Source organism: Sporisorium graminicola, chromosome SGRAM_4 (genome assembly GCF_005498985.1).
Source record: "Sporisorium graminicola strain CBS 10092 chromosome SGRAM_4, whole genome shotgun sequence".
In the NCBI taxonomy this organism is placed as follows: Eukaryota; Fungi; Basidiomycota; class Ustilaginomycetes; order Ustilaginales; family Ustilaginaceae; genus Sporisorium; species Sporisorium graminicola.
Window position 1 is genome coordinate 433,436 of NC_043734.1, and position 13,939 is coordinate 447,374.

At 58.8% G+C, this 13,939-nt stretch overlaps 4 protein-coding genes across 4 annotated transcripts; 2 read left to right on the plus strand and 2 right to left on the minus strand.

The window, feature by feature from the left end:
- Positions 1–607: 607 nt before the first annotated feature.
- Positions 608–3,406, minus strand: EX895_004620 (uncharacterized protein; the record flags this gene model as incomplete). Its single annotated transcript, XM_029885214.1, has 1 exon — positions 608–3,406. One exon carries the CDS (start codon positions 3,404–3,406, stop codon positions 608–610), a length of 2,799 nt encoding a protein of 932 aa, XP_029738456.1.
- Positions 3,407–9,499: 6,093 nt separating this feature from the next.
- On the plus strand, positions 9,500–10,015 carry EX895_004621 (uncharacterized protein; the record flags this gene model as incomplete). Its single annotated transcript, XM_029885215.1, has 1 exon — positions 9,500–10,015. One exon carries the CDS (start codon positions 9,500–9,502, stop codon positions 10,013–10,015), a length of 516 nt encoding a protein of 171 aa, XP_029738457.1.
- Positions 10,016–10,503: 488 nt separating this feature from the next.
- On the plus strand, positions 10,504–11,301 carry EX895_004622 (uncharacterized protein; the record flags this gene model as incomplete). Its single annotated transcript, XM_029885216.1, has 1 exon — positions 10,504–11,301. One exon carries the CDS (start codon positions 10,504–10,506, stop codon positions 11,299–11,301), a length of 798 nt encoding a protein of 265 aa, XP_029738458.1.
- A 350-nt stretch (positions 11,302–11,651) lies between these two features.
- Positions 11,652–12,329, minus strand: EX895_004623 (uncharacterized protein; the record flags this gene model as incomplete). Its single annotated transcript, XM_029885217.1, has 1 exon — positions 11,652–12,329. The coding sequence occupies one exon, from the start codon at positions 12,327–12,329 to the stop codon at positions 11,652–11,654; it is 678 nt and encodes a 225-aa protein (XP_029738459.1).
- Positions 12,330–13,939: the final 1,610 nt, after the last annotated feature.

The following is a 13,939-nucleotide window of genomic DNA, read 5'->3' on the forward strand; positions in this document are numbered from 1 at the left end:
ACTGGGACGCATCAACTTCGCCACGGAAATTCTGCCACACAGCAGAGAGGGACCCTCTCTCGCCCACAGGTGGCTCCCGTGGAACTTCATCCCACCGACTCGCACGTCGATTCGGCTGTCCCCTCTTTTACACGCAGTGACACCATCCATTGCACACCACAGCGATGCCCACCTTACCCCACTGCGGAGCCTGTGGCGTTGTCGCTCCAATCTGCGAGCCTCAGACCAACGATGAAACATTGATACAAAAACGTCGACATACTATTGCAAGATAAACTGCTAACAAAGACAGCAACATGATGGGCGAAGTCTAGGCAAATGAGGATTGACTGTGAGATGCAGAAAGGGGCAGATAGAGATGCAGGGATTGGGGGCAGAAACAATTAGACGGCGTGCCAGACAGTCGAAACGGGGCCGGGTTTGAATCAGCTGTCAAGGCACAAGTGCGCGAACATCGCCAAAGGAGGCACACACACCTGTGTGCAGCATCTGCCCAGCTCGCCGATGCGCGATTGCAAACTCCCGGCCGCATGCGAGCGCAGACCGATACCAACCGCAACCACAGGACACCAAGGGCCAGCAGCGCCGGACAAGACCGCACATTGGCTCAGGCGATGGCCGAGCTGGACTCGGTAGGATCGCTGTTGTTGGCAGCCTGGATTAGCGAGTCAATGCCCGACTTGGATGACTGCTGCTTAGTCGCCGACGAGGCGTTCATCTGACCTGCAGCGGGGAGGTCGCCGGGCAAGGCTTGTCCCGATGCGGTCTCGACCGCACCTTCCGGTGGCAGTGGCGATCTGGACAAGCGCTGCGCATGGAGATTGGCGGCCTCCGAGGGCGTTGGCGTGTCGGTGGGCGACAACAACGCGGCCTCGATCGAGTTGGGTTTGGAATCGCTCGTCTGCGCAGGCGATTGCGGCTTGGGAGACAGCGATTGCAACGCTTCTTCGATCGTGGCCGGAGGCGCGCTGCTTTTTCGAGCTGGCGACGATGGCTTTGATGCGTCAGTTTGCGATGGTGGCTCGGAAGCAAGCTTCTGCTGGCTCGAGGCAGAGGTGCGTCGAACCTTAGCAGCAGGTGCCCCAGCCACAGGTGCTGCGGACTTTTCTGCGGTTGCCGTCGTTCTACTTGGGCTCTCGGCTCGGCTGTCGCCTTGAGTGGACGAGGCCGTTGGCGCAGGAGCGCGCTCGGGATGGCTAGACTTGGCTGCAGTCGAAGCAGTACGTTTGATGGAACCAGCTCTGCCAAGCCCTGCAGCTCTGCTGCCAATGCTGCTACTGCCGCTCGCATTGTTGGAAGTGCTGGTGCCGTTACCTTTCTTGTTCGCGTCGAGCAGAGCTGCTTTGCCTTTGGCCACCAGTCGACTTTTCACCTTGTCTTGGAGCTTTTGCATGATCGCTGAATGCGACAAGTCAGTACCGTGGATGGGGCCGGAGCTGCGGTCAGGCTGAGAGAAAGACGAGCGCAACGATCGAGACTTTCGAGAAGCCGCTCTAGGCGCCTTGCGGTTGGCAGCGTCGTCGTCGTCGATTTGCATGCTTTCGACTCCTGCGCGGGTTGACTCGGCAGCTGTGTCCTCAGAGACGGCGCGAAGCGAGCTGTGAGCATCGCTTTCCGCTCCAGGAGTGCGTTTGGCGCTATCAAGAATCAAGCTGGTGGACGACGAGGCGACTGGTCCGAGGAGAGGCGACGGTGACAACGCCGCGGCCGATGCCACAGACGAAGATGCCACAGATGCGGGTGTCTCCGCAGCTGGCGAGCGCACTTGTGAGAAAGCATGGAAGCGATGTGGATCGGGCATGGTGGGAGATAGCTGAGGCGATTCGACGAGTGCACCCGTAGCTGCGACTGTAGGCGGGCCTGCGGAATTTCGACTGGGTTGAGACGGATAGGGCTGGTAGGAGTGTCGGAAAGTCGATCGAACAGTGCGATCAGGCAGGCGGTCGTCTTGCGCAAGCAAGTCAGCAGCGCGACTTTGATAGTGTGCCATGGAACCACTGCGGTGCCGCTGAGGCTCCGTGTAAGGCTGTTGCTGTTCCACGTAGTCGTCGATGGATCTTATTCTGCGCTCGTAGTGCGCGTTTTGCGTCCATTGCGGATGCCCCGGTTGAGACGGGTGGGACTGATGTGTCCATCGCCCGGCGGCGTGCTCCTGCTCAAGCGCACGGTTGCGCGCTGTCTCGTCGACAAAGCCGTGGCTGGCTCGAGAAGCGACCTTGAAAGGAGGGATGGGGTCGAATTCGGGGGCGGCAGGATGAGACGGCCTACGGTAGGCGTCGTATGCAAACGGTGAAGGAGATTCTGGTCTCTGCGCCGGCGTTGTGGGAGCGAGAGCGCTTCTCGAATCAACGTCAACAGACTCGTGCCAACGATTGGTTCGACTTGCAGGCTGTGCCGAGTGGGTGATCGATTCGGTGAGTTTGGTTTCAAAAGTGGGGAGCCTCGCGTCTGGTCTAGTGCCCCATGCGACGAGGCCGCTGCGATCCGGTTCCGGGTGGTGTTGCGATTGCGGCGACGGCTGGTCCGAGATTCGATCCGAGGGGCGTTGGACATGGTGCCAGGTGAGGTCGTCTTCTGTTGCAAAAGCGCTGCTTGATGCGCTGGATCGATTGATGGAGCGTGGCTGTGAGGCCCTGTCTGATTCGATCTGGTAGGCATGGAGTACCTGACGCGTGAAGCTGGACTCGCGTTGTGCAGCTGTGGAAGATGGCCAATAGGAACTGCTAGAGGAGGTAGATGCAGAGTGTGGATCAGAATAGGCATGGTGCACGATCTGCCTGACGTCTTCCAGATCGACGCCGAGTGCCAGTGATGCACGACGTAGCGCCACCTCGTGGACGTTGGTTGAAGGAGTGGACGATGGGATGCTGTGACGTGCATAAGCATGCGTAGGCGGAGGTGGCAGGAAAGAAGCAGCGTGCATGCGTGGTGACGATTCGGGCGAAGCGGCTATGGATTGGTCGTGAAAGAAGGACGAAGAGCTGTTGTTGCGCTTCAGGGCAGCACTAGAGCTAGCAACAGCAACACCGGCGTTGCTGCTGCTTCGCCTCACCTGATCGTGGGTAGAAAAGGACGAGGAACGCGATGCGACGGGATCCACTTCGGCGTAGGAGCGGCCATCGTGGCGATAGTTGTGATGCAAAGAGGACCGGCTGTACTCTCTAGAGGAGCGTGTGGCGTGCAAGGGCGCGGGCGGGGGCGCGGGCGGAGGCAGCTGATGCGAGGGTGGGTAGGAGGCTGCAGGCAAGGGAGCACGTGGAAGAGGCGGAAGGTGGGAGGATGTGGGGCTGGCACTGGGTGCCGCTAGTGAGCGAAGTGCGGCTCTAGCAATCTCTTCCTTGTCCGAGACCGAGGGCGGGCCCGACGACGGGTAAGAGGAATTACTGTCTCTTGTTTCGGGCAGCATCTGGAATCACAGGGTGATCGTCCAAGACGTTGGTGGAAGTGCAAAGGTATGCATCGAGAGGATTGAAAATTTCCTGCCAGGGTACGGAATGTTGGTTCGAGCCAGCCAGCCAGCCAGTCGATCGAGGTGAAGACCGTTGTAAGTTGGCGATCGCCAAAGGAGAGATACGGGCTACTCTAGGGCCAGATCCATAGATGGGCACGTGGTTGTGTCGAGTCTATTTGGCGGGCGATGCGATGCACAGAATGAGGTAACCGATCGACGAAATGCAGTCGAACAACGATTACGAACGTTTTGATGATGGTGGTGGTGGCGGGAGGCGAGGCGTGTGTACGAGTCGATAGCTGGAAGGATGACCAAGTCGAAAGATTGATGGATTCGGATGCGCCAAGAAGGAGCCAAACCGGACGATCTCGAGATTCAAGGTGACGGTGAACAGTGACCCAGTGGCAGCGTCGGTTTCCAACCGAGAATTCACCTGCCACTGTACCACCGATTTCAAAAATTAAAGCGCAGAGTGTGACAGAACTCGAAACTGAACCATTTCCGATTAGACTCGATCCACTGAGCAACTTTAAAAAATTAAAAAATTGTAAGGCGGGGGAGACCAAACCAAACAAGACGCCGAGCTGCGTCACTGCTCTTTGCCTTCGTCGTGGATCTTGGATTTTCTCTGCGGGAATAAGCTCCTTGCTGCTAGACTGCCTGCTTTCAAGCCTAACCAAACCGCGAGCGGCTCACGGCCATCGGCGCCTCCAGCCGACGACGACACATGTATTCAACTCGACACCGTCCTTCCCCCTTATCCGATGGTCCAGTGCATCCGCATCTCCACCTCGTCTATATATGTGCAGAGCGAGCGGAGCAGACGATCGCTGTACGTGCATGTGAGGAGGACCGGATGAGAATGTCGTCAGCCGAGTCCTCCGCGGCAGAACTTGCTTCCCTGCCAAACCCCCGCGGGATATTTTCTGTGCCTCCGTGTGCGTAAGAGAGCGTCTGTGAAATTGCTTTTTCCTGCAACCTTTCCTGTCCGGTCAAGACAGCGCGAGTGTCAGAGGCTCTGGAAACCCCGTAAGCGAGGGCGACTCGAGAACGCCTAGTTTCTGTTGATACTCACGCTGCATTACGTTTTGTCGACCGATATGGGCGCCAGTCCGCCAGAGACAGTCTTGCTTTTCACCGGCATAATTACAAAAATAACCTCGTCGGCATGCCATTTTTGGAAGCCAACGTAGTCGACCGGCATTCGGAAAGCATGGCTGCTGAGATGATTATTTTGGGTGCGAGTTTGCTCGTGTGGGGGGGATATCGGTGGGTTTCCGTAGAAGATTTAAACACAGACACGGCTGAGAGTCCTCGTAATCGTATGGTGCCCACCGCAACGTCGAACCGAGACGGTTGCATGTTGCCTGCGAAGACCGTAGAAGCTGTTTAGATCCAGGCTCGCGCGGGAATTCGCCGACGTTCTGGCTGGAGCGAGATCCGCGGGAATTGCCTTGCCCGATCGCGCCAGGCGTTCGTTAGATCGGGTAGCTCCTGGCCGTTCCAGGACAAGGTTGTTGTCCAGCTGTGCCAAACTGTCTCGTCGACAAATGAACGTTGGCGGGAAGGATCCTTCTTCGTCGGCTCTCTAGGTTAGGAGAGCATCAAGACCAGTTACAGTGTTTCCGAAGCAATCTTGCCGCTTCCTTTAGTCTGCCACGATTATCCGTGTGATTTTCTCGAGTCACATTGTATTTATTAATAGTATTCGACACCTTGACATAGAGAAAAGCCTCTCTCTACACTCACTGCCACGAGTCCGGAACACGACTGAAGTTCGACTACCATTGCAGACCCTACACAGGCAGTCAAGCTCAGACAAGTTCCCGCCAGCGTCGATGCCTAGCGAGTCACCACGACATCGAAACTGCCTGCACCGAAAGCGGGGCCGGACAGACGCAAGCACCGAATCTGCAGCTTTGGCAGCTTTGGACCCTTGACGACGAACGAGCCTTTGGCGGCGCGCTCTGGCGTATGTGTGACAGCCACGAAAGGAAACAAAAAATACGCGTCGACCGGTTTCGCTCCACATCCCGTCAATAGCTGCCACGCACCCTGCACACACAGCGACGCTCGAGCCTCGATTGGGCTGCAGCAGCTCTCGTCGGCTCTTCCGCTTGCAGATAGACGGCTTCCCAGAGCGCTGTCTCCCCACGTCTCCTCGATAGTGCCATCATCTCGTCTTGCCTTTCTCTCCCTTCTGCTCTTCCCCTCTCTCTTCATCCTTCCACTCACTATACCAGAGGATCCTCACTCAGGCTCACGTCGAGAGAGCGTCTTGCACCACGATCAGGTGCAACGACCCCAAAAGGCGCTGATCGACTCGTCTCGGCTCGAACTTCTCGACGCCTGACGCCTGCCCACCTTCTCCTTGCAGGCGAGGATTTCGGTCTGCTCGTTCCTCCCGTCGTCTCGATCGCCGCAAGCTGCCTCGCTATCGCCATGGCGTCCTTCGGTGCGACAGTGGATACCAACGATGCTGTGGCTCCACTTCAACAGCTCCTCAGCTCGGCCAACGCTCCGCTCAAGTACACCATCGCTCAAGCTTCCTCATGGTCGGGCGCCTATCATCCAAGCAACATCCTGCACAACCGCCCGCATGAGATGTACTCGAGATGGTCCGGCTCGTCCCAGCATGCCGCCAATTCTGCCTCCTCCTCCCTCAACACCTCGTCCACCGGCACCGGCATGGGCTTGAATCCAACAAGCTACCTCTCCAACTCGTCGGGCTCTGCCCCCAGCCTCGCGCTTCCCTCGTCTACCAGCACCGCTTCCTCTCCCTCTTCTTCCGCTGCCACCTTGGCCGGCGCTCAATCCGCGTCCAGTCGAAGAACCGCCACCGTCCCGGTCGCCAGCGCCGCACCACCGGGTCAATCACAGAAGCAGTACATCATCCTCAAGCTCGACAGACTCAGCGTCGTCCGTTCCATCACCTTTGGCAAGTATCACAAGCCGCATCCCTGCAACTTGCGCGACTTCAAGGTCTACGGCTCCACCACCATCGACAGCCTCCTGCCCTCGTCCGCCGTCAACGGTCGCCCCCCCGCCAGCAAGCGTCTTCTGCGTGGTGGACTCAAGAACGATGCAGCCCCCGAAACGTTCGAGCTGCGATGGCTCGAAGACGCTGCTACCGGGTCCGGATCTGGTTCGTCCATCGAGGGCTCTCATCTGCTCCCTGCCGATGGCGAGCCTGATCGTCGCTCTGCCACCACTGCGCTCGTCAACACGGGTAATGCAGTGCCCTTTGCTATTCGCTACCTCAAGATCGTCCCTCTCGCCGCCCACACGCCCAACTACAACTTTTCCATCTGGTATGTGGCGCTTGCAGGTGTCAGTGATCCCACCCTCGTCTCCCGTGTGGCACGTAGCTACGAGCAGCATCGACAGTCCACGGCCACTCGCTTGATTCTCAAACATCTCCGCGAGCAGGGTCACCATACCGCCTTCCAAGCGCTGCTGCAATCCTCTCGACTCGCTGCTCCCACCCAGGGCGATGCTGCGCCCACACAAGCAAAGATGGTTCCTTACAGCCCGAATCGCCCCTTCGAGCATCCTCTCCTCACAACCCTGTTTGACGCGCTCGTCAGGCGCGGAAGCTGGGATGAGGTCGAACTGTGTCTCCACCGTGCCGCATACGGCGACCTCGCGGATCTCACCAGCAGCGGCTCTTCCACGCCCATGTCGCCTGGTGGTGGTGTGGCATCCCCTACGATCGCGAGCCTCTCTCGCAGCGGTGTGTGGACTCAGCCTTGGCAAAAGTCCATGTTCTCATCCTACATCTCGCGCCAGATACCAAAGGCGAGCTGGTCTCAGATCCATCCCTCGGCTGTGGCTGCTGCCTCGCATCCATCCAATCCAGCAATATCTGAAACCGCATCAACGACACCCATCGCGCCGTCTGGCAGAGGCGGCCATGCCATGGTGTTTGACTCGGACAAGGGCATCGCCTATCTCTTTGGCGGATGGGACGGCCGACGAGACCTTTCCGATCTGTGGGCGTACCATGTCAGTGACAATCGATGGCGCTTGATTTCGGCCGACACTCAACAGCAGGGCGGGCCCAGCCCAAGGAGCTGCCACAAGATGTGTCTCGACGAAAAGAGCGGCTGCATCTACCTCCTGGGCCGCTACATTGACTACGAGAGCAGCCACCAGTCCGAGGCAGTCCCCGCCGACTCGATGGCCTACGCCAGTCGCACCGCGGGCACGCCTACGTCGTCGTCCGCCCTGCCCGTGACTCCCTCATCGTCTACCGCGCGCACCACACGTGCCAACTTCCTCGCGCGCTATCCGGAATCGATCGCACGTGACATTCACATGATCTTGGCCGACAGCTCGCCGCAGACAGATGACGTTGGAATGGAAGGGGCCGGTATAGGTGGCCAGGGCGCTTCGGCGCGGGGGACAGGATCGGCTGGAGCCACACCTGCTCCAGCGTCCAATTCTGAGTCTTCGCCGCTCTTGACGGGTAGCGGTGGTGGCAGCAGTATGGCAGACTCCTTGGGACGCGTGCCGAGAGCGTCGTCGACCCTTCATAGCAGCGTCCGCTCCGACTCGCAGCAGCGTCCGCCTTCGCTGTCATCTCCGCCTGGACGGGAAGCCGACTTTTTCCGCTTCTCGACTCGCTCCGAGAGGTGGGAGAGGCTGAGCGCCGACACATATGCCGATGGCGGACCCAAGCTCATCTTTGACCACGGCCTCGTGATCGATGCGCAGAACCAAATGATGTACGTCTTTGGAGGTCGCGTCACCGATCCCGATCCGGCTAAGTTCGAGTTCAGCGGCATGTGGCGCTACGACATCATCCAACGCAGTTGGACGTTCCTCTTTGACGATCGCACCTCGAATGGCGCCAAGATCCTCAGCCGATCCGGTCACAGCATGTTGCTCGACAGCGGCAGACCGGGCGCCTCGGGCATTTCACCTTCGCATACGCGTCAGATCTGGATCTTGGGCGGGCAGCGCGGAGCCTCGGCGGTGTTCCTCGCCGACATGTACACGTACAATCTGGCCACAGGTGCTGTTCGTGAAGTGTCGCGCAACACGGCCCACAACGGGCCCGAAGCTGCGTTCACCCAACGTGCTACCATCGATGTGGCGGCTCGAGAGATTAGCGTCTTTATTGGACTGATCGGCGGTCGGAACGAGCGCAAGCGGAGCGCGTTCTGGATCTACAGCATTCCGAGATCCTCCTGGCGCAAAGTGTATCAGTACGAAGGCGGCAAGCAGTCCGAGTTTGCGTCGGAGGCCATCAGCGGTGGGATCGCGACCGGAGTGGGTCTGCATGGCGGTGCCGACAACGGGTGGCTTGGAACGACGGACGGCATTGATGCGGACGGAGAGATGGAGGGAGACGACGTGCCTGAGTCCGGTCCACTTCAGGCTCTTCCAACGTATTCGGATGAGATGAGCACCGACGACGAGGAGATGCCCATCGAGCCACCAAGCAGCAGCTGGACGCCATATGCGGGGCAAAACACCTTGGACGCTTTGGGCGGAGCAGTCGCTGCAGGTTCCATGGCTGCAGCTGCGTCGCGTGGTGAGAGTCCGTCTCTGGCTCACGTGAACAGGGCCCGATCCGGGGCTGGGTCGGGTTCAGGCACCGCAGTTCAAGCGACCGAGCCACAGCCGAGATACGCTGCGCAGCTGGTGTTTGACGACCGCAAGAAGGTCTATTATCTGCACGGCGGCAACCCGGAAGATGCTTTGGATCGATCGTACCGACTGGACGACTTTTGGCGACTGACTCTGCTGCGCCCAACACCGGGCGAGATTCTGCGCAGAGCCAAGTTCCGGATCCGACGGCAGCGGTTCCTGGAAATGACGCGCAACCTGGCACCAGCGATGAATGACTCGGAGGAAGACGTCGCAGCGGGAGCAACACCAGTAGCATCAGCACCGGCGGCGCCTGGTGGATTTTCTGGCCTGGGTTCTGCTCTGGATGGCGGACCACGTCTTGGGCTCGAGGCACTTATGTACCTGCAGACCGAGGTGGGAGCGGTGGTAGACCACTCGGACGAAGCAGAATCGCGTCTTTTCCGTCGCCTCATGTCACATCTGCTCAACTCAGAGACGGGCGGTGCTGCACATGTCAGTTCGTTCCAAGGCGATTTGAGCGGAGCAGACGAAACCATTCTTGCCGTCGATCGCGGCGGTCTGGCTTCCAATCTCGGCAGTGGCAGTGGCCTCGGATCATCGCCTCTCAATCCCAACAGCAACATGGGTGGTACCGACAGCTGGGGCGCAGCCGGATCGAAACGCACTCGCGAAGAGGCCGAGACGGACGAAGCTGAGATGGCCAGTTCGGTGTCTTCGCTGATGAGCGCTGACGATGCCAACTCGGACATGATGCTCTCTGCCTCGCAGGTGTTGCAGCATCGGAACAAGAAGGCAGCAGCGAGGAGTTTGCCGCAGGTGCACGTGAGGGAGGATGAGGGTAGACCAGGCGCATTGTACGTCGAGCGTACGCGACTGTTCAGAGAGCTCATCGAGTATTTCAACCCGGAGCTGGTGGAGCCGCGCGCCGAGTTGGGAGGATGCATCGAGGTCGCGCTAGGTGGGTAGAGCACTGAGGTTCTATGCAATGCAACCAACTTCTCATTTTGGATGCAGTCTGGCCATAAATTGGGGTGTGACACGCTGTGTGAGAGGAGGAGGAGAGTGTGAGTATGAGGTGATAGGCAAGAGAGTGGAATGAACGGATCGACCGATCGTGATCATGAGGTGTGCAAACCCCGATCAGTGGTTGCCAACGACGCGTTGTTGCTGCTCAAATGCGGCTGTGTCCGTGCGCCTGCAGCAGCAGCAGCAGCAGCAGCAGCCACAGCGAGCGCGGAAAAGAAGCAAAAGGGCGTCGCGGGTTGGATTTCGTGTTGCGTTTCCTTCTCACCACCAAGAAGAACCCGCGCGACATCAAGCTCCTTCACTCTTCAACCAGCTTCGAGCTTCGAACGTGGCAACCACTCTTCGCCGCCGCACATACCTCTGCCAAATCTCAGCAGCCATCAAGCGCGTTCCGAGAAAGAACGAGACTAAATCGAAATCCTCATACAATGGAGTCGAAGCTTCAGTCGCTAAAGGTGGCCGAGTTGAAGGCGTTGTTGACGTCGGCGGGGCTTGCTGTTTCGGGCAACAAGCCTGATTTGATTCAGAGGCTGTTGGAGAATCCTGCTGCGACGGCCTCGCTCGGCGGAGGAGGAGCGGAGGAGTCACCGGCGGCACCAACACCCGCCCTAGCACCTGCAACAGCACCGGCACCGGCAGTTGCGCCACCAACCACAGCTCCGCAGCCGGTTGCATCGACGCCTACTCCCGCACCAGCTCCAGCGTCCGCTGCTGCTCCCGCTGCTGCAGCGACGTCGATCAGCGACGTCGAAGCCGCACGGCCTTCAGAGGAAGAGCGTCGCCAGCAGCTGATCGCCGAGTTGGAGAAACGCAAGGCACGAGCGGCCAAGTTTGGCCAACCTCTAGGCGAGGTCGAGCGCAAACTCGAAAGAGCGATCAAGTTCGGCCTCGACCCAACGGAAGAAGCCAATGTCGCCAAACTCGGTCAAGCGCTCGGCACCAAAGCATCCAAACCCAAAGCCTCTGCAGCACCCACAGCATCAGCAACAACAACAACAGCAGCAGCAGCAGCGTCCAAGAAGGAGAGCAAGCCAAAGGAGACAGAAGAGCAGAAGCAGGCGCGTCTGGCCGAACTCGAGGCGGAGAAGGAGAAGGCCAGGAAGCGTGCGGAGAGGTTTGGGCTGGTGAGCAAGGATACGCCTACGCCCGAGGAGGCTGAGAAGAAGAGGAAGCGCGAGAACCGGTTTGGCGCGAGTAACGGGGAGGAGAAGAAGTTCAAGACTTGAACAATCTCTCAATCTTCCAAAGAAAGCCGCTCACGTGGCACAAAAAAGAGGTTCTCGACTCCCGAGATGGGCGGTGTACACGATGCTGTCACGAGACGGTCTGTATTGCTACTCACAGCTATCACAAACAAGTACGCGTTTTCTTTTTGAGTGCCAGGGTCAATGAATGGTGCTCAACGCTGCACAGACGTAGGAGCAGAACTGACTTCTGTAAGGATGGGGTTCTGTTGGATCAGACAGCAAGATGTTGAGTCGTAGAAGTCACACGATTGAATGAGCTGGTCGAGATGGAGTGCATCGGGAACGGCGTTGGTATGGTTTGGCGCGCGCGCGGGGGGCAGCCGGAAGAATCAGCTCGACTTTTTCGCCTTCTCCTCGCTTGCGTATTGGTTCTTGAAGGGAAAGCTGCTGACGGACTTGTCCTTGGCGCTGCTGTCGCCGGCCTTCTTCCTGTTCCTGGTGAGATCGTTTCCGAACAAGAAGACGCCGAAGCCCCAGAAGGCAAAGCCGGCGTGGGCGATGCCGACGACCTTGCCGAAGGTGCCGATGCCCAGGTCGGCCGGGTTGGCTTTGGACGCAGCGACGCGCGGGCCGGACTGGGTCCAGGCGGTGAAGGCGTTGGCGGCAAAGTAGAGCGCGGTGACGACGACAGTGGGGATGCGGAACGGCGATTTGCCCGCCGAAGCGCTGTCGGGCATGGGCGCGGTGGAGACGGGAATCGCGCCGGAGAGCACGAGCACAAGTGCGGCTACGGCAAGCATCGAGATGGCATTCGTGTGCGAGGCGTAGCGCTCGAGCGGCGTGAGTTCAGGCCCGATGGCACTGATGGCACTCTGGCTGTCTCCGCCATTGGAGGGTTGCCCCACCGCCCCGCGCGGTGTCGACAGCAGCAGCAGCAGTCGCGGGAAGAGAAGGAGGGGCACCGAGAGCGACACGAGGAAGGCCGACGAGGCGTAGGCGTACCAGTGCGCCGGGTTGCTCGGCGACGAGATGGCGTCCAGCGGATCTTCGCGTTTACTTGTCTCCATTGTGTGTGGTCTTGTGATATGAGCAGTGGGTGTTCAGGCTCGGTGTCTGAGGGTGATGGTGGTGCTGAGGGGAACAAGCCTGGGTAGGGCTACTTTGAGCTCGACTTTTCTTTTGATGTCGAGACGAGCGACACACGATCCACACTCACACAGACAAGTAACTTGTCGCATCAAACAGCGACAATAGTCGAAAGTCGGAGCAGGGATTCATTCCGAAGCGCACGGGCCGTGGAGGAGGGGAGAGAGTACGAGGCGCAAGTCGCAATGAGGTCACGACGCCTGCAGTGAGAAAGGACTTGCTGAGTGATTCAGCCAGCCCTTTGCAATGTACGGTCACCATGCGGCTGCCGAAACGTGTTCTTCGCTTGGTCTCGACCGCTTTGCAGCAGTCGAGGCTGTGCGGCACAGCTGTATGACGAAGGTGGTCGAGGGTCCTGTGTGGTGCCTGAACGCCCGGAAGCATGTGGAGGAGCGACAGAGAGAGCGAGCCAGCTCGCTACCGCAACGCTTCTCGAACCTCGTCTCTTCACAAAGCGTCGCGAACTCAAACCACTCCATGCTATGCAATTGCATACTTTCTATTCCTCGCACTCAGTGCAATCGCGAGCTTCGAGGAAGAACAAGCATCGATGCCAACCGCAAAGTGGGCCACGACGTTCAAGTATGAATATCGAGAAGAGCGAAAAGAGCCAAAGAAAACCCCTACGGCGTCTATGGAAAGCGCTCTCTCCACACTCTGTCACTGCTACGTCATGTTGCTCGCCTTTTTTTGGATCTTGCCGATGGATTGCTGTGGACCGTTCGCCAACTGTAAGATCACCTGTCGACACATTTCTAGGGCAAGTCCAACTTGTAAGTATGCACCCCGATCGATGCGGGAGGAGGGAAGCGTGCAGCACTGTGCAGACGGCCGCGCTCGGGGTGAGACTCGGGGTTGGATGCATGTGGACGCCGAGCGGTCCATAAAACCGCGCGCGCACAGTGGCGGCGCCGTATGTGTCCGTGTCGACTTGAACCCTGAACTGCGAGCCAGAGCCAAAACGGTGTTTGAATTACATACTGTATATTCCTCCCTCCCTTTAGCGTTTGGGTGCCAGCCGGTCGTGACCCGCACAGACACCGCGAGTTGTGGTGGGTTGGGGGAGGGGGTGGCTGACCGTCAACGTGATGTTCATGTTGCCCTGCTAGAGCAGCTTTCGTCGTCTAGCAAGCCAAGATCAGGAGACAGCAGAAGAGGTAGTATACGGTGCCAGTGCCAGTGCCAGCGCCAGCGCGAAAAACTGTAAAAGGAAAACACTTTTTCATTCCGCAACACCTGCACCGCGGAATGCTGCGGCCACAAATCCAAAAAGGGGCTTGCACGTCTCTGCCACAGCGACAGCACATACAGCATGTAGCTCACATGGTCGGTCGGTAAGCCTGCCGTGGCTCATGCGTGGTAGCTTCTGGTGGTGCCATCATGCAACACACACACACCCTGGTTCGTGGGCACCGGAAGATGCAAGCCGTGGTGTGCTTCGAGTCTAATAAGAGGGATTTCCCATCCGCCAAACGAGGCAGGTGGCAGAAGAAGCGGCAGGTGACATGCATGCCCTTGGACTCGCTTTGGC